At 44.5% G+C, this 26,836-nt stretch overlaps 1 protein-coding gene across 3 annotated transcripts in view; it reads right to left on the bottom strand.

The window, feature by feature from the left end:
* Positions 1–9,972: 9,972 nt before the first annotated feature.
* The window catches only part of LOC135385449 (histone acetyltransferase KAT7-like), a 51,250-nt gene continuing 34,386 nt past the window's right edge, over positions 9,973–26,836 (bottom strand). For all 3 annotated transcript variants that reach the window (XM_064614766.1, XM_064614767.1, XM_064614768.1), the window contains exons 15-20: positions 23,074–23,163; positions 19,371–19,511; positions 17,575–17,668; positions 13,751–13,897; positions 13,503–13,618; positions 9,973–10,282 (exon numbers count right to left, since the gene is read on the bottom strand). In XM_064614766.1, the coding sequence (XP_064470836.1) occupies positions 10,181–10,282; positions 13,503–13,618; positions 13,751–13,897; positions 17,575–17,668; positions 19,371–19,511; positions 23,074–23,163 (690 nt within the window). In that variant the 3' untranslated portion in view covers positions 9,973–10,180. The remainder of the gene's footprint in view (positions 10,283–13,502; positions 13,619–13,750; positions 13,898–17,574; positions 17,669–19,370; positions 19,512–23,073; positions 23,164–26,836) is intronic.

The following is a 26,836-nucleotide window of genomic DNA, read 5'->3' as shown; positions in this document are numbered from 1 at the left end:
ACAGACACAGGAAGGTTCGTCGCTCTAGCACTTTTCAGCCAAAGTAAGAGTGCCGCTTCAACGTCTGGAAACTTCGAGTTTCGCATCCTTTTCCTCGTGCTTGAAAAGCTTTGGTGGAAAGCGTCGAAAATACGTGGCTTGCTCTTCAAAATAGTTGACAGCATTGAAGGAGGAATCCCAACTTCCTGGACAATGGTGACTTTGCTCCGGCCACTTTCTCAACTTTGTTAATTACGGCGACCTTATGTTCGAGGGTTAGTGGCTTGCACTTTTTTTGCACCGCCACTTTGTGGGACGTCCACAATGCTCGGCTGCAAAACACGCTATGGCGGGACTGCAACTGCGCAGCCGCTGTCTTCCCCTTTCTCGTCTTCCGAGTGGAGCATGTGGGAGGGCGGGAGCGATCTCACTAGGTCCCTCTCCCATTCAGCTCTAACATTCTCCTCTCTAACTCATGAGCGAGGAGCCATGTGGGGACAGTATTTTGCAAAGATTTCGAGATAACCGAATGCCCTCCACAAAATCCTTTGAGATAAGGGGTCAAAAATACATAGCGTTCGTTTCGCGACACAAGGAACTTACGACTTAACCGCGATTTTGAGATATGCAAGTTCATGTTAACGAGGTATTACTGTATCGGGGTGTAGCGGAACTTTATGATATGTGGATGCTAGATCCAGTTTCAAGAATTTCATGGCGCTGGCTAAGGCGTTAAGCAGTTTCTCTGTATATGGTAGTGGGAAACAGTCCGCAATGATGGCTTTGTTGGATTTACGTAGGTCCTCGCATAGCTGGATGGAGTAATCTTTTTTCTTTACCATTACGATTGGAGAGACCCACTCTGAAGCTGTGACCTTTTGGATTATGTCCTGTTCTTCCAGATGACGTAATTCTTGGGAAACATGTTCACGCACTGTGAACGGTAAGCAGCGTAACTTTCCGGTAATGGGCTTGACATCGTAACATATCTTCCCCATGTGCATGTGCTTGGAAAGACCCAGAGTTCCATCAAAAAGGTATCCGAAATCAGCTGAAACTGCTGGCGGTACGGTGACCGTCCACGCAGTAGCACTAAAGCAGGACAGACTTATGCCGTAGATGCATAACTCCAACGACGTGAAAGCGTCCATGCCAAGAAGTGTCATGCCATTGGATACTACGTAGAAATTCAGACACGCCGAACGAGCTGCGTACTTGACTGGTGCCGAAAAACATCCCTAAATGAGAATAGACCGTTTGGAGAAATCGTACAGGCTCACAGATCGTACGGCTTCAGAGGATACAAGGATGCAAAATGCGCCTCGTAGACAGAAGAAGACATAACGTTGCTGAAGATTCCGTGTCAATCAGAAAACGTATGTCCCTGTCTGAGACAGACAACGTAACGTAGATCCCAGTTTTCTTTGGAGAAGAAGTATCCAACTGTATGGTAGTTCATACTTCGGAGTTCGTAAACGAATCGTGTGACGGAACTTCATTCGTAAGTTCACACAGATGTCCTAGAGAGAGGCAACAGGAACGGAAGTGCCCCACCTTGTTGCATGCGGAGCATCTCCGATTACGGGCTTTACATGAAGGAGAATTCGCCAAGTGATTCCCAGAGCCACAGCGAAAACATTGAGTTTGCGCTGTAGAGCGTTTGCTCAAGCGATCGTCCTGTCACTTCTGCGTAGATTTCCTTGCAGGCTGTCTTGCGACTCATTGAACTTCCTTGTGCTCACTCTCGACAGCAAATTCCCTCCATTCCTTTTGTGACTGTTGAAACTGCCGTGCAAGCATAATTGTGCGAGCCAAAGTAAGCGTACTGCCCTTTAGTAGAAGGCAATCACGAAGATGCGGTATGTTCGTTGATTCAACAATCTGATCGTGGATCATGAAACCAAGCATTGCTCCGAAGTCACAGGCGCTGGCAAGTTCTCGGAGAGCTGGGACATACTCATCAAGTGGTTCACCAAGCTGCTGACGGCGCTGACAAAATTTGTGTCACTCAGCGATAGGATTAACGATAGTAGTGTAGAGGTGGTGGCAGTAATCCCGACATTGTAGACGGTGAACGGAAAATGTGCAGAAGAATTGCAGCAGAAAGTCAGTATACAGGGAAGTTTTCCAATCGTCGCCAAATTAGGTAGCCTGTGGTATCGTTGATATTATGCATCCACCACCTTCCCTCATCATTTCACACTTTATTCTCTTTTTCTTGTCCATGACAATGAGCATGTCCAAAGCTCGCACGCTCAGTATATCACATTTGTCATCTTGTGTTAGCTGTTCTGCGGTGTCGATGCAGTTAGGCCTAATCGATCCCCTTATGCCTTTTCCCCCGATGTGTGTGCTATCTGTGCTGTCTATACTTGTTTAGCAGTGCCTTCCTAGTTGCTGTTTTCATCTTGTGTTAGCCCTCGAGTTTCATAGCGATGTTGCAGGGCTAACCCAAGCAACAAACAAAGACTGGGCCAAGCTAGGCTATAGTTAGGCTGGCCTACCTGGCCTTGCTTCGTACATCATCGGCCAGCAAGCTTGTTTCTTGATACGGATCTGTACCTTGGCCTACGATTTGCCAAGCATTGGCTAGCCTACGTTGTGCCAAGCTTGTGCCAAGATACAGACCAAAGCATTCCTGCGGCGTCCCTCATTTTCAGACTCAATTGTCTCGCGGCGTAAGTAACGATATACCATTATTTGTTTGTCGCTCGTATTTCCTACAACGTTTCCTGAGGAAAAACAGATACTATACATTACTTGTCTCGCGAGCTTCCGCAAATTCGAGAGACCTGTTCGCGTGTGTGTCAAAATGAAGGTGAGGCGTGTCTAAGTTTAATTTGGCGCGTACACAAACGATACTGAAATGATGAATTGCTTGTCGTATTAACTAGCCATGAAGGTAATGCTTCGGTTTCTTACTGCTTTAGTTTTGAGAAATTCTCTTGGTCCATCGAAAGTCGAACGTATGGAGCGCTAGACCATTCTACGTTTCCCTCTTCCACAGGCGAGATTGATCAAAGCTTTGGCAAGTGCTTGGCGAACGAGCTCGTTTCTTGATACGGATCTGTACCCTGGCCGACCTCTTTCCAATCCTCGCTCTGCCTATCACTATGCAACGCTGCGCCAACGTTGGATGGCCAAAAGAGTCGTTGGCCAACTGTCATCCGACCTTTTGCCAACCGTCGGCCATCTGCCATTGCTTGCTTGGGAAGCGCTCCGTCTTAAGCCTTTTCTTCGTGCTGTCGCATGTTTAGCATTTGCAGTAGCGGTTAGGCCTTTTCCCCGGTGTTTTGTATGCGCCCTCGCATGTTTAGACTTGTTTAGCAGTGTCTTTCTTGTTGAAACTTTTCCCACCACTAGTATTTTGTTGTTCTCTTTCATAGAGCTATGACGGTGGCACCATCTGGTGTGATGCCTTGCAACTAAGTGGCCACCTGTCATCGATATCTTCAACTACCGGCCATCAACAAGCAACATGGCGGTCGCTGGTCACTCGGCCGTTCCGGAGCGGTTTCTTCCACACGGCATCATTGATTTTCAAATGAATTGTTTCTCTCCACTCTATTCTATCTATTTCTTTTTTCTTTTTATGACCACGAGTATCCGGAAACATGCAGGGTGGTGTGTACACGAGTTAGACGCTCCCCAATTAGTGTGGTGACTCCCTGGATGGTCCCAATTACTGTGGGGGGTCCTAATTAGCTCTAATTGCTAATTTAATGGTGTCCACATCCCTGTGTGCTTCTGGATAGTCGTGGTCAGTGCTTACTACTCTCACTCATGTTCAAAAATGCAGTACTATTGCGTTAATTCGAACTGGGAAGAGCTGTTCCAATGAAGCAGAATTCAACCCAAAGTGAGTTGCTCTGAATGAGGGCCTGTTGCACTGTTAGTGCATACTAGCTGGATATGGGACATGTCATGGGCCCTTAGGCCTTGCAACACGGTTGCGGTGACGCCGATGCCGTAAATATAAGAGTCATGTTCCAAAATGCAGTGCAACTTCTTTAATTAGAACCTGAAGGTGACCAAGGAACTGGGTAGAATAATAGAATTCGAACAAAAGGGGAGTCAAAATATGGCAGTCATTGAAAAAGCCAGACAGCGGTTGGATTTGAACCCTGCATCTATTGATTACTGGTCAAACGCCTTGACCAATTCGATCCTGCTGCATCTGCATTCTGATGACTTGCCTAGGAGCATCAGTTGACAGACAGGACACGCATTCACTCTCATCACTCCTGTCATCGATATCTTCAACTACCGGCCATCAACAAGCAACATGGCGGTCGCTGGTCACTCGGACGTTCCGGAGCGGTTTCTTCCACACGGCATCATTGATTTTCAAATGAATTGTTTCTCTCCACTCTATTCTATCTATTTCTTTTTTCTTTTTATGACCACGAGTATCCGGAAACATGCAGGGTGGTGTGTACACGAGTTAGACGCTCCCCAATTAGTGTGGTGACTCCCTGGATGGTCCCAATTACTGTGGGGGGTCCTAATTAGCTCTAATTGCTAATTTAATGGTGTCCACATCCCTGTGTGCTTCTGGATAGTCGTGGTCAGTGCTTACTACTCTCACTCATGTTCAAAAATGCAGTACTATTGCGTTAATTCGAACTGGGAAGAGCTGTTCCAATGAAGCAGAATTCAACCCAAAGTGAGTTGCTCTGAATGAGGGCCTGTTGCACTGTTAGTGCATACTAGCTGGATATGGGACATGTCATGGGCCCTTAGGCCTTGCAACACGGTTGCGGTGACGCCGATGCCGTAAATATAAGAGTCATGTTCCAAAATGCAGTGCAACTTCTTTAATTAGAACCTGAAGGTGACCAAGGAACTGGGTAGAATAATAGAATTCGAACAAAAGGGGAGTCAAAATATGGCAGTCATTGAAAAAGCCAGACAGCGGTTGGATTTGAACCCTGCATCTATCGATTACTGGTCAAACGCCTTGACCAATTCGATCCCGCTGCATCTGCATTCTGATGACTTGCCTAGGAGCATCAGTTGACAGACAGGACACGCATTCACTCTCATCACTCCTGTCATCGATATCTTCAACTACCGGCCATCAACAAGCAACATGGCGGTCGCTGGTCACTCGGCCGTTCCGGAGCGGTTTCTTCGACACGGCGTCATTGATTTTCAAATGAATTGTTTCTCTCCACTCTATTCTATCTATTTCTTTTTTCTTTTTATGACCACGAGTATCCGGAAACATGCAGGGTGGTGTGTACACGAGTTAGACGCTCCCCAATTAGTGTGGTGACTCCCTGGATGGTCCCAATTACTGTGGGGGTCCTAATCAGCTCTAATTGCTAATTTAATGGTGTCCACATCCCTGTGTGCTTCTGGATAGTCGTGGTCAGTGCTTACTACTCTCACTCATGTTCAAAAATGCAGTACTATTGCGTTAATTCGAACTGGGAAGAGCTGTTCCAATGAAGCAGAATTCAACCCAAAGTGAGTTGCTCTGAATGAGGGCCTGTTGCACTGTTAGTGCATACTAGCTGGATATGGGACATGTCATGGGCCCTTAGCCGGCGTTCACACGGGGCAACTTTTCCCAGCAACTCGAAGCAACTCAAACCAACGTCTTTTGAGCAATTTCGAGTCCGCTTTCACACGCAGCAACTCTGTAGCTCCACCCATAAGCAACCTTATGGCGACCGGACAATGTGGGTTCGAATCGAACTGGTGGAATCTTTTCTTTAGCTGCTGTTTATCAACTTTCAGTCAGTTTTATTGCTCCAATAGATCATTATTGCCGTCCAGAAGTGGCAACTGATATGTTTCCGTGAAGTTCGTAAAAAAGAAAAAGTTATTTTTTAGCTGCACCTCCAGGATTTGAACCTATGAACCCACGAACGAAACCCACAACGCCATCGGGAGTCACGTGGCAATGCTTCCCTCTCTGATTGGCCGATGCACGAGCAACTTCTCAAGTTTTCGGTCCGGGAGCGATTCGCAGCAACTCGGAGCAACTCGAGTTGCTGGAGGTTGCCGGCTGACAGCAACTCCAAAGTTGCTCATAGTTGCTGCAAAAAGTTGCCCCGTGTGAACGCTGCCTTAGGCCTTGCAACACGGTTGCGGTGACGCCGATACCGTAAATATAGGAGTCATGTTCCAAAATGCAGTGCAACTTCTTTAATTAGAACCTGAAGGTGACCAAGGAACTAGGTAGAATAATAGAATTCGAACAAAAGGGGAGTCGAAATATGGCAGTCATTGAAAAAGCCAGACAGCGGTTGGATTTGAACGCTGCATCTATCGATTACTGGTCAAACGCCTTGACCAATTCGATCCCGCTGCATCTGCATTCTGATGACTTGCCTAGGAGCATCAGTTGACAGACAGGACACGCATTCACTCTCATCACTCTCTCCTACCGTTGCAAAAAGAGGAGGAAGAACGGGCGGATGATCACAATCAGTAAATCACTTGTTGGTTTTCAGTGGGCAAGAAGGAGAGCAGTCGTAGTCCTCGTCCCTGCGTTTCGTTAATTCCAAACATTTTGGTGCCAAAAACCTTTCACGAACCAGGGACCTTTATCAGAGAGGGCCTTGCCGTCAGCCTACAATGTCCGATGATCGATGTAGAGAACTTAGCCACCTACTTGTTTGGGTCAGCACGGCAATCTGCCCGAAGATCACCGCCGTAAACACCACAGGCCTCGAAGCCAACTTTGAGTTAGAGGCTCATACAATTCCAGAGATATGCAGGTCCCTGAGCCATCCTCTGGATCCACACTTAATGCGCATGTTACAGGCGCGACCTGCGTCGACGTCGTGTGTTTCCCGGAGTGTTGACATCCTAGTCGGAGCGGACAACCACTGGCATCTTGAAACAGGACGAATAATGCGGATGACAGAGGACCTCACTGCAGCTGAAGTCACTGGCGCTCTCCAGTCCTTGATGAGCAGTCTCTATAGGATGGAAGCGTATACATCGTCTCTGACACGGGGTCAGAGCTTTGGGTACTGGGTGTGCCGTGGGACAAACAATTCTACGAGATTTGGGTCCCCGCGTGGTCCGTCCAGGCCTTCGCTAGAGACACACCTTCCAAGAGACAAGGGGTACTGCAGGTGTTCTCTCGACTGCATCCCTGGGGTTTCCTCTTTACGTTCGCTCTTACAGCGCGCCCACTGTTCCAGACGTTGTGAAAGGAAAAACGGCCTTGGGACTCTTCCCTAGAGCCACCACTGCTTGACGCATAGCACACATGGGAGAACGATACTTTCGGAGGTACGGCAATCAAGATGGGTACTCACGTCACAGCTTGCTCATGCCCAAGCCCATGCGCAAGCCCATGGGCATATCGTGTCGTGGTGTACGCTCGCAGTTGAACATACAACACCCACATCGAGGTTTCCTTACTCATCGCCAAAGGCCGCGTAGCACCACTGAAGTCTCTAACTTTACCTCGACTTGACAATAGCTTTGCACTGGGTGAAGAATGACGTTGACAAGTAGCCGCTGTTTGTTGCAACCCGCACAACCGAGATACGACGGCTGACAAATGCGTAACAATGGGGTCATTACGAAGGCAAAGACAATCCTGTGGAACTACTAACCAGAGGCGTATACATGAAAATTTTGTTCGAGAGTGAGCTGTGGTGGTCCGGCCGGTCCGCAGTGGCTATTGCAAGAGTTGAACTCCGCGACCGCTCCTGTGGCCGATGTCGAGTTCCTTCCGACATAAGTAGTTTGTTGTGCGGCAGTCGCGGCCAGCACGGACCTCCCTCTTCATTTGACGGATCACGTTTCGCTGAAGCATGTCTCAAGGCTTCCGGCTCACATGCTCAGGTACATAAACAATCAGCGCTACCCGCAGTCATGAACGACAGGGCCACTTACAGCAGATGAATTAACTTCAGCCAGAGCCGTCTGGGTACACAACACACAAGCACAAGGATTCGCTCCAATATCGCACACCTCCACGATACTGACCTTGCAGCCCTTCCTCAACAAGACTGCCGTACTTCATTTAGGGTGTTGGCTCCAGCAAATGGGCGATTCCAATTAGATTCGCCACCCTATTCTCCTTCTGTAGGAGCACCGCTTTGGTGTGTTGGTCATCCTGGACACACACCAACACTTACGGTACATCATCTGGGAGTCCAAGACACCCTCAGTGAAATACGCCAACCGTACTGGATCCTCAAAGGCCATCAAACAGTTCGCTCCACGCTGCACACGTGTCTACCATGCAAGAGACGACTATCACCTGAAACCGCACCAGTGGCCTCGCTGCCCAGAGAAAGAATCACCCAGACGCATCCGTCTGATGTTGCAGTAATTGATTTCGCCGGGCCTTCGTACGTCTCACACGCACTTCGCAAGCAGAAGGTCTACATTGTTGTATTCACATGTGGTGTCACACGCACTGTTCACCTTGAACTTGTACATCACATGTCCACCGAGCCCAGCCACCACATCGCAAAACGCAGCGGAACGCCGGCGGTATTCCAGCACCCAAGAACAGATACGCATACAGTTCTGGTCCAGATGGTGTAAGGAGTAGCTCCTACAGCTCTGTTCCCCCCATCTTGCTAAGCGTGAACCAGAAACAAAACTCAAGGTTGGAGATGTTGTCGTCATACACAACACAGGATCGCCAAAAATGTTTTGGAAGCTTGGATGTTTGGCACATCCACCGGCTGATATTGGGACGCAACGGAGTAGTCCGTGCATGCGAGCTGCCACGTACAGGTAAACGGATCGCTAATTCGGCGCCTGATACAGTTACTGCATCGCCTGGAAGCAGATATCGAGGCATAAATGGCGCGGGAAGATGCTGCAAAAGAGGGAGGAAGAACAGAGTAGAAGGGGCGTGTGATCACGATCAATAAATCACTTGTTGGTTTTCGTTTGGGCAACAAGGGGAGCAGTCGTCGTCCTAGTTTCTCAGTTTCATTAATTCCGAACACCTACAGATCTTCTCATTCCCACATATACATATATACGACACAAGTACGAGGAAGGGGCATCTGATGAGTCACTCTGAATGAGGGTTTGATGCGCTCACAGCACATACAAGCTGCATCAGAGACACATCATGGGCCCTTAGGCCTTGCGGTAACACGGATGTCGGAAACATAAGAGGCTCATTCATGTTCCAAAATATGTATATGACTCACGGAGGTCTGCTAATATGCTAGACGTAAGCAGCTAGAAAGGAGTTGATGGTGTGCTAGGAGGAGTTAGCCTCACTGGGTGAACAATTTCAGCGAATATGCTATGACGGTGCTGTAATTTATCTAGGCCCCCCTACACCACCCTAGCACCTGCCCAAATCGTTGATGATACATACCCCTGCCTCACATACCTGCGCACCCCCTTTGGGGGGGGGGGTCGGAGTCTCGTATGCTGATGATGGTATGTAAAGATTTAACAACCTCACCTCCACCTTGCAATTTTGAATAATCCACTGCGGCAGTGTGCCTCTGCACATGACAGGATGTGAAGAGAGAGAGGCCACGTTAATAGCCTATTAGTCAAACATGTAGTCGTTGTTTGGGTACATCGCTTCAGCGACTTAGACTTCCCTTATCGCCGACACTGAGACCATGTGGGAATGCACATGGTTCACCTCAAACTTGTTCTCCAGTTGTTTGAAGAACTTTCAATGAAAGCAGGACCTTCACAAACGGAGAAAACAAGAAGAGATTCTTACAGTCGCTTGACTTACTTGCATAGCGTACTCATGGACTGCTTGTCACCATGTACACCTGGTTAGAAGTACTTACCACATAAGCAGTGCCTGTAGCATAAACCAAGTAATACCTTGTGTTTCTTAGTCATACAATAGACTATTGCAGAGTTATGAAAAGCTTTTTTGTTGATTTGCTGCATTCATGCTTGACACAGTGAAAATATGAAAAAATGTGTTACCCTCAACCCTGATACTAAAAGCCTAAATAACTTGTCAGCTACTCACAAAACATAAAGAAAAAGAAAGTGCAGCCACACCCTAAGCAGGTGGTAAATTCATAAAGAATATTTTATTAATTAACAAAGGTGACACCAGTTTAACAACTGCCATATGGCATGCCCCTTGATAAAATATTTTGCACAACATTCACTCGCGGCTGGTCCACTTGACTTGAACTTCCTTACAGACAGACAAAAATAGGATGTCAGTGAAAGGACTAAAACTCGAGATTAAAATAATTGGAAATAAATCCAACAGCTATTGCGAGGTGGCACTGTAAGGTTTCCACCGTAGACACTCGGGGTCAAGTGTGCGATCCGGACGCTGCTTCTTTCCTTTTGCAGGTAAGGGCTCAGGTTCCTACAAGATGTGCAATATGTTTTTGACAATGAATGAGGGATCTCCAACAGAACAAGCATCTTAATGAGATACGCCTTGTAGTATCTTGTCTATAGTGACTGTTTGCTCGCATTTAAAGTTCCAGCCTGTAGCACTTATTTTTGTGAAATTTTGGTGGGGGTTTATCTACTTTGTGTAAAAAAAAAAACTTTTTCTTTTCAGAGATATTTAGACAAAAACAAATTCCCAAAGTGGTTATACGTACTACTACAAAAAGAAAAGAAAAAGAAAACCCAGGAAAATACAGTCAACCCCCGTTTATCTGGGATCCGGGTGATCTCATCCGGATCCCACGCTACCCGGACAAAAATCATGGGGGCAGATTTCAGTCCATGCAATTTAGCTTAATTTATCTGGCCTCGAGCTTCCGGATCTGTGCAAGAATTTCCAGGAACCACTATAGCAAAGTACCCAATGACCTGCCTCACTTTTCCGGTCTTAGGTCAGAGTCTGTATGCGACCTACATTTTTGCCAGCATAGGTGACAACCTTGAGGGTGGACTGAGGTACTCCACACTCTGCTTCCAACAATTTCCCCCTTTTCCATTGTATCCATGCAGGGTGATGACCAGTTCAGTCATTTGACTGAAGGGTGGCCTCCATCGTGCGAAAGCACGACATAATGTAAAAGCCTGAGTCTGGGCACACACAGGGACGACATGAACGCACAACTCAAAGCAAAAGTCTTTTTTATTTTTGAGTCGTGCATTCGTGTCATCCCTCTGTGTGCCCAGACTCGGGCTTCTACATTATGGAGTTCATCCACCAGCTAGCCTGCATAGACGCCATCTTGTCAGAAAGTACGGCATATCACAGTCGACAGTGCAAGTACGAAGCGCAAAATGATCTGACAGCGAGCAAACAAATTGAAGATGCATGCATAACTGCGCTTCATGCTGTACTGCATGTACTGCTTCAGCTGTACTTCATGCTGCTTTGTGTTTCAAGAATTTCATCGTTGAGCGTGCTGCCTGCTCATTAAGTCACCCACCTCGCCGCAGTTGAACGTGACGTCGTGCGTGTCTATAACGGCAACCGAAAGCAAACAAACCACTTCCAATAAAATAATGGTGTTTACACATTCTTTCATAGCGTCCGTCGTTAGCATAGCTCACGTGATAACGTGCAGCGCGTAGCTTTCGTAGGATAGCGAGGACCCAGGTCAGGCCTCCTGTAGCGATGTCCCTCGCTTAACGATTAAATTAGTGATAACCGCCAATATCGTTATACGTGGGTTTCAATACAGTTCAGATTTTCGGCTGACCCGCGACATACGTTACAAGCGGTATCCACTACGGTATATAAATAACCTTGTGTTTTAGGGTTAAACCCGATAAAATCCATTTAAGTCAAAATACATTAAGCGGCTGACTTTCAGCATTTGACAACAAACGCTCAAAACCAGAGCTCTAGTTGTAGGACAACTGTGTAACACACTGTGCAACATAACTGTGGTCCATTCCATGACCAAATTAAGAGGGCATGTTACCTGCATAGCCCCATGGACAGGGTTCTGGAGCAGGCATTGCATTGCCTTTCGGTAAATAGTGGACAGGTTTTAACAATGCTGGTCTTGGTTGACAGCTTTTAATATATGTACAGTTCAAATATGTTTTGCAAAAACTGCAGCAGAATGAAAAACAACACTGTTCATTTGCATGTTGCACATATAGAATAATCTAGAGAAATCCGCGGATGCACGCCACGAATGAACGAACTCCCAATGCCCTCTTGAGAGGCCTCCTTTTCTATTGTCCTGTTGACCCAAGCACCCCATGCACAGATGCGAAGGTGTAGCGGTTCAAGAGCAAGGGGGTCCCATGTACTGGTGCCCAGGATGGCACCGTTTGTAGCCTATGGTATTCGTTACAACACTCAGCCACGCTATGCCATTTACATTTGAAAGCCAGTAGTATACCCTCTTAAAGTGAGTTAAAGAGTTTCGCACAGCCTGATTAAGAAACGCACCAACTGGTGATATGCAGATTATTATTGCCAACAAAAATACTGTATGTATGCGTACCTCAGAAATTAATCACATCCTAATCGCTTCATCTGTGAACAAGGTCTGTTTAGGCTTCTACAACTCAAAGTAGAAAAAGCCTTTTTGTAAGTTTGACCATCGAAAGGTACGCAGGAGGTCCATAAACACCCGTAAGGTCTACCTTTCGACACCTTGTTGTGCTTTGGCTTGAGTAAAATAGATAAATTGAATACAACAACTTTATGGGGAGATGATGAATGGGGAGTGATAAATTGAATAAACACACACAATACCAGTACAGCAGGATATCGATGATACGGTCACCGGCTATACTAATTTCAGGATGATGCAAATTTTTTTAACGTCCCGGCAAGAATGCATCATGTGTAATATAGGTAGTGCCTGAAGTTTTAGGATTTAACCTGTTTCTTCCCCGTGTGCACCCTGAATTGGAGGTTGCCTCTTTAGGATGAAACCAGATTTTTACCCGGCAAATTGCCCTCACTGAAACATCTGTAGGAATGCACACTAGCTTGTTTGGCAGCAAACGCAATTACATCACTGTTTGCAGCAAACCAGTACAGTTCGTTTCAGTAACCGAGCCCAATTTCTCCCCTAATTTAGCATACTGGAAGTGTTTCCACCCGAATTCGCATGAATTTAGAGCACATGTTGATTCCCCCGATGTTTACCCCCCGAATTGGGGAAAAAAGTATTTCCCGAAAACTTCAGGCTCTAAATATAGGTTACGTTTTGGGGGAGTATGAACACTTTTCCGAGCCTATCGATCTTTCTACGTTTTTCTAATGTGTCTAATTCTACTTGATATGTTAATTCAGTTACTGATGCTTGCTTATTGCACACAGAAAATATGAATCTTGGACGGCAAAAGGGCAAAGACAAGCTGGTCAGCTTCTTCTTAGCCAACATGGATCTTGGTGTCTGATTTTGTAACCTTTCAATTTTGCCATGTGGACCTTTTTATGGGGATCCCATACGTTGCTTGTATGTTCCAGGGTTGGCCGTATTATAGACTTGCAAGCTAATTATGCGACATTAACTTTTCGGTGTTCTCATTTGGCAACGGTCAAGAGTGTGCAACGGTCCTAACTTTTGCCAAGTCAAAACACCGAAAAGTTGAGACCCCAGTGATATGATTACACCGAGCCAATTTTTATGTTGGTGTTTTGTCCTTACCGGTTTTAGCTGATTTCTGAGGACGAGGTGCTTTCCTTTCCAGTACTTCAACATGCCTAGCGACTGCAGGGTGCTCACAATGTCGTATGCACTGATGGCAGTCTCTTGGCTCAAGTCTAAAAGTTTTCCACAAGATGAAATGTGTTACAACACAGTTTAATGCTGCACTAAAAGGCATCTAAAGCTACCCGAAATCTTCTCAGGCACTATACTGCTTGAAACAGTATAAGGAGAGAAATGAAGCATACCTTTGATTGAGAGTTCTTTGCCTTCAAACCGTCGAAGGTAATCCAACACAACACTCTTCCAGTAGCTACGGTATGAGATAAGGCCCAGGTCGGACAGTGGTTTTTCAGGAGATCCAACTTTATTTTCTACTTTACTAAGTAGATAGCCTACAAAAGTTTAAGCATTGGTCACTTGGGGGTAACAAGTGGTCCAGTTGGCAACACTGATGTTTTATCCAAAAAGTTATTCTCCGCCCGTTTTATAATGCAGTAAAAAAGTGTTTTGAAAAGAAGTTATTGTGCTGGAAGAACAGGAAGGAAACTCAGCAGCGTTCCAGATACTTCTGTGTTTGATTTGAGGAAGCAAAAGAACAGAATTTTCAACTGCAAAGCTTCAAGGACAGGCTTTAATGGCCCCAAGTATGGACAGTGGAGTAGATGATTGACTGTGATCAATAGACATCAACAAGGAACATTCCTTATGCATTGACATAGTGCTCTATGAGGTATGTGCTATTTGGTGTTCAACCTTTTATCTGCATGATGGAATTGGCATCTAGTATTTCTTTTTTTAGGGGGGGGGGCATTTAAATGTACAGTGGCACATAAAAATCCTGCAATTATGGTATTAGCTTCGTGACAACTGAGGGAGACTGCGATGGAGGCCCTCACACTGCCAGATGTTCAGTGTGCAATAACTATCCAAACATGGGGTTGTGTTGACATGAAACTTTGACTAGCATATTCAGGTGACAGAGCCCCACATGCTGCAACATTTACTCCTAAAAAGGTGAGATGGTCATTTCACAACCCCTTTGAAGGGAGATGTGGCAAGCATTTTTATTGCAAAGTTTATTGTCTGAACTATCTATGTATTCCCAAAACATTTTTCAAAAATTCGACCTCAGAGTTATCATAAAGACAATATACAGTCATGTCTCGTTCATCTGGAACTCAGTTCCCCAGGAAACTTGTTATCCGATATGAGTGATCGCAAACGAACTTGCTGACACTGCTTTTTTATCCGGTTACGTCGAATTCGATATCCGTATCCGGATATGAAGTACTGGAAACACTGTTCCAGAACCAGTGTCATTCTGATTCGCTTATACAGAAATGTGCAAATGGCACCCATCCTTGGCATTTGCTGGCATTGGCGTTGTCTTCAAGGAACGTCGCCTCCTGCATAGGTTTTACTCTTTGACTCCTTTTTGCTAGATGTCAGTCACCAAACATTGGTTGGACAGGGCTGTAGTGATAACTACCAAAAAAACGCAAGGTGTGTTCGGTTTCATATGGGCATAAACAGTTGATATGCAAGAGTCTGCTATCCAGACCATGTGCAAGTATTTCTAGCCTTCAAGCCTGGGCTAAAGAAGCTCTGGGCATTGATGTAAGGAAGTCCACAATGCACGACGTTCTACCTGAGCAAGAGAACTGCTCGAACAAGAAACGGCACGCACCCCCTCACTTTATTCGCTTATCCAGAAATTTATCTGGACGATAGAGGGTGGGTACTGAGACGTGCAGATAAGAGAGACATGACTAGATTTGCACCTGGTTGAGCGCATCAAGCCCCAGGCTTCCTTCTGAGTGCTGGTTTCTCAGTTTGTATTTTTCAGCCAATCAATCATTAATTTTGGGAAACTCCAAAGTGCTTGGTAGCATTACATTTGTGAATAAATTATCTAGGGGGGTGAAGCTATTTTTATTGTTCAGAATTGTTCTGGTCAGCGTTCTCTACTACACTGGCCTCAGTTACTACTACATCCAATACTTTTGTCTAGGTTGCCATGTCAATAAAGTTAATGCACACAGGCCACACATATCAGCCTACAACATGTGCCAAAATTGAGTTTAGTGTGAGGGCAAAGACATTGCATTTTGCTTGCTATCAAGAGCTTGAATTCAGTGAATACAGACATATTATAGCACATTCCAACACTAAGCACGGTTGACATTGTGGGGAATTCTCTCACCCACCAGGGAGTGTTGCTGTTCCATCACGCTTATGAATGTGTGCCTCAAGAAGACTACACCCACAAATATTTGCAATAACTGTATTCAGTTTTTTTTGCATTCACTTGCAGTAGTGGAACACATACATACTGACAACTTTTGAAGCCTCTTTGGCTATTTTGAATTAAGGCTCTGGAAAAGACAATGTGACTATCGGCTTTGCTTAAAAATTCAGGCTGCTCAAAAGATTATATGTAGAGTTGTGCAAATATTCGAAATATTGAATATGACACAAATATCTTATGCTATTCACAAACTATTTTCAGTACTCGAAATGTTCGAATAATTTTCGAATAGTATTGAAGCGAGAAGTTGGGCTTCACCTCATTACATCCAAGAGTTAGGTGAAGCCCACTTCGCGTTCTTGCCATTTGTCTTTTGGTATGCGGCTCCATTCTGCAAGTCGGCTTCACCTCATAACTCACGAGCGTTAAGTGAAGCCCGTTTTACACTGTTTACAATATTCTGTCATTAAAGTCACCAATTTTGTGAGCTCATCGTCAACACTATACTCTGTGCATTGCAGGTTCCAGTAAATGTACTCCCAACTTTCATACTTATGTTCAGTAACAGATAGAAATATGTGCAGTTCCTAAAAAAAAGTACACACATCACAATGTAAACACAGAAATGAGGAGATGCACACAATGCAGGCTGCATAGAACATGTTGACTAGCTCTCAATGCAGTTCATCCCACTAATGCAGCCTACCATACACAACACAGAGAGGGACCCTTCTCTCACGATATGTTATGCTGGTTGAAAAGGCTCACATGTTTGGAGCAGGACATCATCTAATGAGCACAACACCAAAAAATATTTCACCATGAGGCATTCGAAATTATTCGGATTGGGCCTTTTCTGATTATTCAAATTCGATTCATCATCTGAAGAAATTATTCAGATTCGATTCGCAGGCAAGTGAAATATTTGTCAACAACTTTCACAATGGAAATTTTGCTATTTTGAAAGCAAATACCAAATTCTCTCACGAGTCCCCAACGAGGACAGCACCCGGAGCTCGAAGAGGAAGTTGCCGAACACATTAGACAAGAAAGAAGCAATGGACTCTCGATGACTTGTGATGAGATTCGTGAGAAAGCGATTGAGGTAGTGAAAGCACAGCTCTAATCTTATGGCTCCTTGATGTACACAAAGACAAAAAACACTCCAGACTATTTAGTAGGATAATGTGGAGACTGTTTAGTGGGATCGTTTTCAGTGCTTTTTGTCTTTGTGTTCTTCAGCTATGGCCTTGACTGTCCTTCTACGCCTGTGGCTCCTTGATGTCTGAAAAATTAGTTGGAGACAATCTCCAGGGTGTCCGTTTTTATTAACCCCAAAACCTTTTCCTTAACTTTTTCCAGGTTGTACTGCATGGTATGCAACATAACTACCAAGAGAGTAGTAATTACCAGATGACGAATTACCTTAAATTCATAGCTGAAATTTTCCTCTTAAAAGGGGCATAGGGGGCACATGTTAGACTGTGGAATTGGATGACGTCATTGTTTAAGGGAAGTCCATTTCTTAAGAAATCCTTAAAGGAGTACGCACTTTCAGATATCCATCACCAGATATTGCAATGAAATTCAGCAGAAACTGAACCGAACTGTTCCGGCTGTTTCTAATCCAATATCGGTATCATGTAAACACAAGCACCCTGCACATACAGTCATCACCCTTTATTAGCAAATAAAAAGTAAGATGAGTTGAAAAATAGTTCAATTAATTACATATTTCATACGATTGGCTGAAGGTCTCCTGATCACACTGGACACACATATCACACACATCAACTAAACGATACTAAGTGGGCCACTTACTAAAATCAATGAGCATCCTTCCATAACCTTGTCTTTGATAAGGTGGTAATGTGAGAATGCAGGATACATTGTAGTTCAGGAACGAATTCTTCTCCTGCAACCAAATGAAGACAAACGTAACATGACACTGTCAGGCTCTTGCATGCACTGCTGATCATGATGCGAGAGATTTGCAGGTCCATAAAAATCACAGTCATGGTCATGATTAACAGTTGTTGAATGCCTCACAGATCTTGCTTAATCTTCAATCTCAAAGCCTCACAGTTGGCCTACTGCTTCTTGACAGTTGAGTAGCACAGGCACTTGTCAATCAATGTCTGTGTTATACACTCATAAATTTCCTTTGCAGTTTGTTTCCTTTTAAGTTCAATTTTAGCTCAATTTAGCTTTATTCAAAATGGTGTCAGTTATCCAAAAATACTTGAAAATCTGAAAACTTTTCAAATATCATATCATAAAATGGAAACTGTAAAGCAATCTCTTGTTGAGACACGCGTACTACATAACCCTTCACGCTCCATGAGATTCCCCATTCATTTTCGAAATTGTATAGAGCCGTGATGAATTATTCAATTTGCATGAGACACGTTTTGACCGGCAGATTTCAGAGATTTCTAGTGCTTAATGAGGTTATATTTTCAGCTTAGGTCTTACACCCTCGTAAGACGGGCGCACTTACGGCGTCTTAATGTTTACAGCCTTAAGTGCATGCGGTCATTAAATTCTTGACAGACAGTCAGCCACACAGCCTTTGCGACGAAACTGAGATGTAAGGGCAACAGAGTTCCCGCAAGACAGTTTATGGCATTTCCCCGAAACTGCCAAAGCCTTGTTACCAAGCGTCATGAATAACATGGCGCAGATTTCCTTCAATTAAAAAAACATGTTTTTATGAGACGTAATGTTCTGCCAACATTTTTCATGCTCAACACCTTGAGTTTTTCTGATGAATTTTTGCCCTTTGCTTCTCATTATATCTTGCCAGTTCGTAGTCACACCCTTGAACCACTGCACTTCATGTCGTCTGCACCCAAAACTGCGCACACACAACAAAGCATCGAAATCGCTTCAAAACAAATATCATTTGCTGTTGTATTTTTCAAGTTTGCTAAGTGCAAACCAAACGTTGTTTCCACGTACTCATAGCGAGAAAAAATGTGATTTCACTACATTCCATTCAACGGTGCTGACATCATCGGCAAAACACCTTCACAGATACTGTCTGGCAGCCTCCCAGGGTTTAAAGCCGTATTTCAGTTACGGCCTTCTCTTAATGCTGTAACCTTAAATGCTGTATATGTGCCCGACTGACAGAGGTGTTAAAGACACCTTTCAGAAGATGACAAAAAATCACATTTACTGCTTCATTCACTTTTTTGGTCACTCATACAATAGAGAGACCTGAAGCAAGAATTCTAATCTCATTAAGTGCTAGAAAAATATGTCTAAAATCAACACATCCAAACAGATTCTATGTTGAGCCATCTACAAAATTTTTTGTCAGTTATCATTACCTCTTGAGACCAATGACCTCGTCCATTGCTTGTCATCTGGTGTCATAGTCATCATCATTCTCACTATTGCAACTGCGAGCATGCGCCTTTATGACGATTGTTACATTGAAGTTTTGGGCTCGACCGTATGTAACATATTACAAGTAAAAAGGTAGTACACTAAGCGTGTTTGGGGAAAGGATGGAGGGTGTACTATCCCTTAAGAAGCATTGATTAGAACTACAGTACACAAAGCATACTTTAGTGATCGACGTAGATTTGTATCCACCAGGACCAACGTACCTTAGAGAAATAACCAATGACGTGGCAGCCATCACAGTCTGCCTCTGTCATTATGTAGAATAGGAAAGGCTCCACGTCAAAGTACAACGTTTTATGGTCCAGGAACAATTTTGCCAAGAGGCACAGGTTTTGGCAGTATACCTTAAGGAAGGGAAACACATCCAGTTACATAAAGCATCGCACTAGAAAGAGCGAGAGAACAGCGTCTTCCTTTAAAGGAGCAGTGAAGGGACATTGAGGGTTGCTTGAAAACCCTGCGTAGCTCGTAGTGCAGCCCATTAGGACCGATGCTATTGTTATAACTATTAGTAGTACGTTTACTGTAGAATGTACTATCACTGCACAACTCAATTTTTAAAAAACTGTCACAAAAATGAGGCATGTGCAGGAACAATCTTCACTAGGTTGTGGCCTTGACTACCAGGGTTGCGCGACATTACTATGAATCACTGTCTGCACATCTATTTGGCATGTATTGTGCAAACTGCACAGAGCATATTGCTGCACATAGGACAGCACATTTTACGCACCGCACTCACCCGCCCACTGAAAACTAAAGATGTTGCGAACTGGCAGCTGTTCGAGTTCACACAGAATCGAAAAAGTCAAACTTTTTTGAAAAGTTCCCTCAACAGTTCAAACGGAGTTTGATAAGTTTGTGCATGCATGACTTCCGAATTAGGATTTCTGTGCCAGCTTGGTTCACCTCAGCCGCGTAAGTACAGTAATACTCGAGTTACAGGGCTAGAAATGGTACTGTTAAAGATTATGTGACTCGTGCTCCACATTGGAATGTCATCGGCATCACCGCTCGTGAGTGGGCCTCGTTCATTGTAGTTCTTTCCATTAAACGTACTTCATCATGTCCTTGACCCCTTTACAAGTACAGTCGCCGTCCGATTTTTTGGAGTCGGTGGGGATCGCGCAAAAGTCTGAATAATCAAGCAGTCCGAAAAACCGCATTTCACTTCAAAATAAACTTTACTAAGCACTAGTAGGCTAGAAAAATTTGTCGACGCTTTCCTAACGCGCTTCAAGCTCTCCTGATAACATTAGCTTCTATTTCCCGAAGCGACATTTCGTAACTGTACACTGACAGAGGCACCGCCGTCATCGAGTCCGCAAGTCGGCTTTGCCTAACGCATGTGTACTTTAGGCGAAGCTCGCTTTACAGCGCTGTCGCGCGACTCGCGGGTTGACAGCATGTGCTGGGCCTTTTGAATCAAGGGGTTGGCCAAAAAAAAAGCGTCACGACAGACATCTTCTACTCAGAGTAATGGAAAATGAACAATCGTTGCCAATTTTTTTTTCCTCAATATTTTAGTTGGTTGGTTTCCTTTGATACGAATTTCGGATGATACCAATATTTTCCGTCACCCCAAGAGAGAAATTCGCTGGTTGAGCAAACGGAGTCCGAAATATCGAGCGACGGGGCCGCACGATGTCCAAAATTTTGGACGTTCTTATACATCAACTCTATGGGACCCCTGGCCGATCCGCGAATGAGTGTGAATAATCGAGCATGTCCGAAAAATTGGGATCCGAAAAATCGGTCGGCGACTGTACGACCTGAAGTTCGGCTTTGCGAACATCGGTGGCAAATCGCAACACATCCCTGATTTAAGTATGACTGCACCATGCACTGATAAACTGGCAATAATGCAAAGGAAATTACGCAATGCAACCTTTGTTTAATGTTGCTTCAGTATATAATTAAAAACAAATACGACCATCTCACACTGCTAATCTAATGTATTCATTCAACCAGTTGTCATCGCAGCACCTCCCTACCTCCCTCCCGATGGTGTCCTGCTTCACTTCAGTCAGTCCACAAGGTGTCCCTGACAGATCTATGGTTGAGAACCACTGTCTTACAATGTCCTGGAAGCAGTGGAAATGCTACGGGGGAGCTCACGTCAGCTCACGGGAGCTCACGGGGGAGAATGCACGTCATCTGTTGAGTAATCCGCCGCAGTCATAAACAAAAACATCATGGAGGGGTCTTTCACTGCTCCTTTAACAAACTCGCTTGGCACCAGTGACTGATTATGGTGGTGAAGGCATCACATGCAGTCCAAATTTCCCACTAATGCAACGTTTTAGTGTTCATGCTCACAGTTCCAATTGTAGAACTAATGAGTGGCGACTGAAACTATGGCGAATGTGTCCTCTAAAATTCTGAAACTAAATCATGCAGACCAAACAAGGATAAATTCTAGTCCAGCATTCTGATGCACGCAGCACTTGGGGGAAGTTTGTTAAAGTAGAATCTCGATGATACGATCACGGATGATACGAATTTCGGGATAATACGAATTATTTTCCGGTCCCGGCCGGAATGCCTATTCCTCCCATGTATTCAAGTTCGGATGATACGAACGCGTTATCTTGCCTTTACGGGTGATACGAACAAGCCGAGGATGCGACAGAGGTCGTACCCCCGTGACGCGAGAGCGCGCGAGTCACGCTGCTCCTTCTTTCGAAAATGGAGGGCGATCCTCCCCAAGCAGCACAATGTACTGAAAGTCGAGTGCAATAGGGGTGGACGGTATGTGTCTTATCGATGTTCCTTAGTTTCACGAGTCTGTTCAAGGCCTTCCACCTGCCCGTCCACCCCTATTGCACCCGCCTTTCAGTACATTTTGCTGCTTGGGTCACCACGAGCTCCCTTACATCATGTTGCGCAATGCAAGCAATGCCTTTCCCTTTGATGGTGGTGGTGGTGGAGATAAGATCAAAGGGATTGCACTTCCCGGAACCTTATCACCTTATCTCTGTTTTGACCTTTTTATCCCTCTCGCAACAAAAAACCGCGAAGCTGTGTGACATCGCTCTGACGGAAAACAGCGACCAGAACACGTGGAGAGAACATATCAGGACAACTTCTGGCAACATTACACGTCACCATTCCGCAAGTCGGCTTCACCTAACGCCTGCGTGCTTTAGGAGAAGCTCGCTTTAGAACACTGTCGCGCGACTCGTGGGTGGATGGAAAGCATGTGCTGGGTATTATGAATCATCTCGTGAATTTGTCAGCATTGGCCAAAAACAGAGACACAAGTGCGTTACGACCGACCTCTTTCACTGACAGTAATGGAAAATGAACAGTCACTGTCTATTTTCTTGCCTCAATTTTTATTTTTGTTCAATTCGTTTGATACGAATTTCGGATGATACGATTTTTTCCCGCTACCCCGTGAGATTCGTATCATCGAGATTCTACTATTAGGTATTATCACTACCTATTATAGTACTGACAAAGTGGTTGTGTCACCCTTTCCGGAGTATGAACATGCTCCAGCTGCCAGCACTTTCAAACCAGAAGTACTGCAGAAGCGTTCCAAGTATCGAGGCTGCATTTCAAACATTGCAAGCTCCATTTATTTTAATATAGTTCACATTATCCTTCAATATTTTCCTGTGACACGATGTGACCATGCCACGACCTGCAGGTTGCTATGCAATGCTGCTGGTAATCCTACGTTATTTCGGCCTCCACTTCCCCTTTATGATGGCAAGCAGCCTGTCAAATTTTCACTCAAACAACACTGAGATAATGCATAAATTTTCTGGGATGTTTACGATACCAGTAGCTACATACATGTAACCAATAAAAGGGCTGAGCTGTTTGATGCACCACATCTTCTCACAATGTCCTTTCACCACTAAATGACCATTAGAGCAAGACTACGCTACCTCATACCTTATTTTTAGCTCCATCCACTTCAAAAAATGAAATGTTTCCTTTACGGTAGATTTCGTCACCCGGAGGATGGCGCCACACACACTTGGCCTGCAGGTTAAAAACAAAAGGTTAAGGATAAGGATGGTAATAAGCAATAAAATTAGTATCTGTAACTGTATACTACATAAATGGTAGCAAGCAATAAAATTTATTCACAAACCATTCGACATAGAGCGTCTAATTTCCCAGAAAGTAATAAACTTGTGACCATTACGAAACCGTACACAGTTACCTCATGTTGTAAGTTAATTCAAGTCAGGAGGTCAGGACTATAGAGTTCTACCAAGATCAGATTGTGTGAATCACTGTCACCACTTTCGTTAAAACTGCCTGGGGGAATGCGCCAGGAAGATCAATTTACTCAAATGTAGACCCGTCCCTGTTACGCACTGTTCGTGCATCGGCAGGGCAGTGCCGCTCCAGAGACCCTGTCAGCCCTTTCGTTAAAATTGGCGTATGGGGAAAATACCAAGAAAAAATAGTCATCAGATAAGCCGCACCGGTGGATAAGCCGCAGAGCACCCATGAGGAAACAAAATCGTGCATAAGCCACGGCTAATACGCGTGAAATTACGGTACTGTATCGAATCCTTCCAGTTAGTTCACACAAAAACTTCGGAATTGCAGTTGATCCTCTATGTTTTCAATGTATTTCTGAGCCACTGAATTTGAACAGTGCTTTCATTCCTTGCTCAATGTTGGCGACTAGCAGTCCAACATAGACATTGACAAAGTGTTACAAGCGATATAGCGAACGCCAATTTAACAAAATCCTCTATTTAATATATGGTTTCTGTTGCACATACACTTCTCCACAGAGGCCAATGCATTTATGTACTTCATTTAATGAAGTGTTTGGTTGTTCTATTTGGTTGTGAAGTGTCCGGTTGTTCAGTGATAAGCAGTTAATGATGATGATGATGAAGAGCAGTGATGATGTAGTTAAACTACTTCTAAAGTAGTTACTGCTCAACTACAACTACTAACTATTTGTATTAATAGTAATTGTAACAATAAACTAACTACTTTTTTAAAACAGTAATTAAACTATCGCTCCAACTACTACGTAGCAGTTTCAATTACTTTTTTAACTACATTTTCGGTACAAGGCATAAATGTTGGTGGGAGGTAGGTAAAATGTCTCACTGGTCATAACTCTTCCACTAAGAACACCAATGCGGAGATAAATGTGCACTACATTATGGCGCAAGCCAGTATACAGAGAGAGAGAGAGAGAGAAAGACCAGAAAAGGACCACAAACTTGATCATCAGATCTCATGTGTTCAGGTGTATTAACACCTGTGACACATATACGTTGTGCTGAACACCATGAAATATCAAGCACCTTGTATATTTAATTTGCTTACATCTGGCTTCAATGTTAAACAATTTTTTTGTACACTTACTTTCAGGTACATTTTCACTGGAGACCCCACACCAGATTTTGTGGACAGACAAAAGGTAACAAAATTTAAACAAAACAATACCATGTGAAATTGTGCTGGCTCACCAGGTGTCTTGCGCTGCTGTTGTTACGGAAGCACTACTTTACATTCACACTTTTCCCTAAAACTTTTGTGCCATCTTGGCATCGGGTCACTGTGGCATTAGTGTATTTTGACGAGAAACCTATGCTGGGTAGATGTAAGGGTTACTGTAGACTAGGAACCGATGCCTTTTTGGCACAACAATCAAGTTATTTGACTAGGACCCTTTAGCTTTTGACGTTCCCAGATAGGATGCGATGAGGGCAGAACCTGCAGGCTGCAGTGAAGTTTTTGCTTCCCGGGGCCCTATCCTCGTGAAAACTAATCGACCTCGATTACTTTACATCACAAGCTGTAGGGCGGGGCTGCCACGGAATACTCTGCCTTTACATCCCGCCCGTTTCAATGGAAATTTATCCCTAGTTTTCCTTCGCAGCCTCTCGGCCCTAATCTGGGACCGTGACACTACGCCATTTTGACGTAACAATGACGTAAAAGATTAGTTTCAAAGCTTAAAAGTAATGTAGCAAAAAAGAGTCGATTACTTTGAGCGGCGACAGGTTTTGTGATGAGTCCGCATGTGCATTTCCATTTATTGTGTTGCATAAAGTCTGTATGTGCTCGTCACAACAAAAAATTCATATCTTTCTTCGTTTTTGTTTAATAATGACAGAAAGCACCGCTGCCCAACGTGCTTCACCACGTAACACAGTTTCTCTGCGCGGATTGCCACCTCATGCGTGAGAGTGACGCGCTTTTCGAAGCGTCGTCAGAGCCGTCGTACAACATATGTTCTTGCAACATAGCGGTGTGCACACAAAAAACTCATCGATCAAAGTTCACTGTTTGTTGCGTGAAACTATCAACGCTCATTTGCAGTACCATTACCACCCCCACAGCTCACGAGCAAAAGAAGCATATTGAAATGCGACTTATCGTTTCGCATATGGAGCACACGAACACACAGAAAAATATACATAAAAAGCTCATAAATAAAGCTCAAGATTTAAAGCACGAACCGATTTCTCACAAACGTGTTTGCAGCTCGCGCCACTGTCTGTTCGATCCTTTGCATGATCCTTTGCGGTTTTATAGTTTTGTCGCATGCCATCGGCGCCATCTCACAGCCATATACCGCAATTCTATGTGCCAAGTACAATCACGGTGTCACACAAACATTGCCGTCTTGCACACCTCTACGTCATGAAAAATGTCAAACAGCAAAAAAGGAAATTAAGAGCGTGCTTTTTCGCACATTTTCCACGAAATTTAGTTTTACGCCGGCAGAGTTTTCCGTTCCACCAAAGAACCGAAGCAACAAGGCAGGGCAGGCAGATCCAGATGTGGCCTTCGGGTTCTCATGAGGAAACACCAATAAGGCGGGTCGCATTCCAAGATAACACGTTGGGCCACTGGTTGATAAAAGGTGTCAACAACTTTTAATATTCACACCTTTTTCGATTGTGCACCAATGACAGAAGAGATTTAAAGTAATCGACGTCGATTACTTTGACGAGGATGGGCCCCCTGCTCTCACGTTGACATCCTTATAGCAGTGTGCAATAACGAAAGAGTCCATCTCGACAACATTAACAATCAAACAGGACGCGAAGAGACACAGCATTGAGCATGTAAGATACAACATGTGTTTTGCCTAGATGGGGTTGGATCGCTGTGGCTTGGATCGTGGCTTGGCGCCTGTCTTCGGTACCAGCCGTGTCCAACCTGCCAACGGCAGTTTCGTAGTTAAACTACAGTAGTTAACTAAGAAAAATGTAGTTTAACTAGTAGCTTCTAATTATTCTCCGTTGAGTAGTTGCAATTACCTTGTAACTACATAGAAAGTAGTTTAATTAGTAGTTAAACTACTGCCCATCACTGCGGTTGTTCTATTTAACGAAGGCTGCAGCACAAGAAGCACAAGAAGCCCAATAAACCTTATAACAGCAGCGCACGTAATCGCATGCGCCGGTCCCAAAGTGAGAAACAGAGGTGAGGGAAGAGGAGTGCCGCACATCGGCCAGACCCCATGTGTAACGTCAACGTCACACTGCGCTGTTACTGGATGACGTTGTCACGTAGTGTCGCATCGCTTTTGCTACGGGATCTACATGGTTGTGTGGTGCGTGTCACCTTGGGGTTTCAATCTGTTTCTTTGTGATTAGTGTAGTTCGAAACCTGACAGTTTTGTCACTGACGAGAAACTCGCCATAACCGGTGCTAAGTGCTAGGG

Source organism: Ornithodoros turicata, chromosome 2 (genome assembly GCF_037126465.1).
Source record: "Ornithodoros turicata isolate Travis chromosome 2, ASM3712646v1, whole genome shotgun sequence".
Lineage (NCBI taxonomy): Eukaryota > Metazoa > Arthropoda > Arachnida > Ixodida > Argasidae > Ornithodoros > Ornithodoros turicata.
Note: the sequence above shows the minus strand (reverse complement) of the source record. Positions and strands in the feature narration are given on the sequence as shown.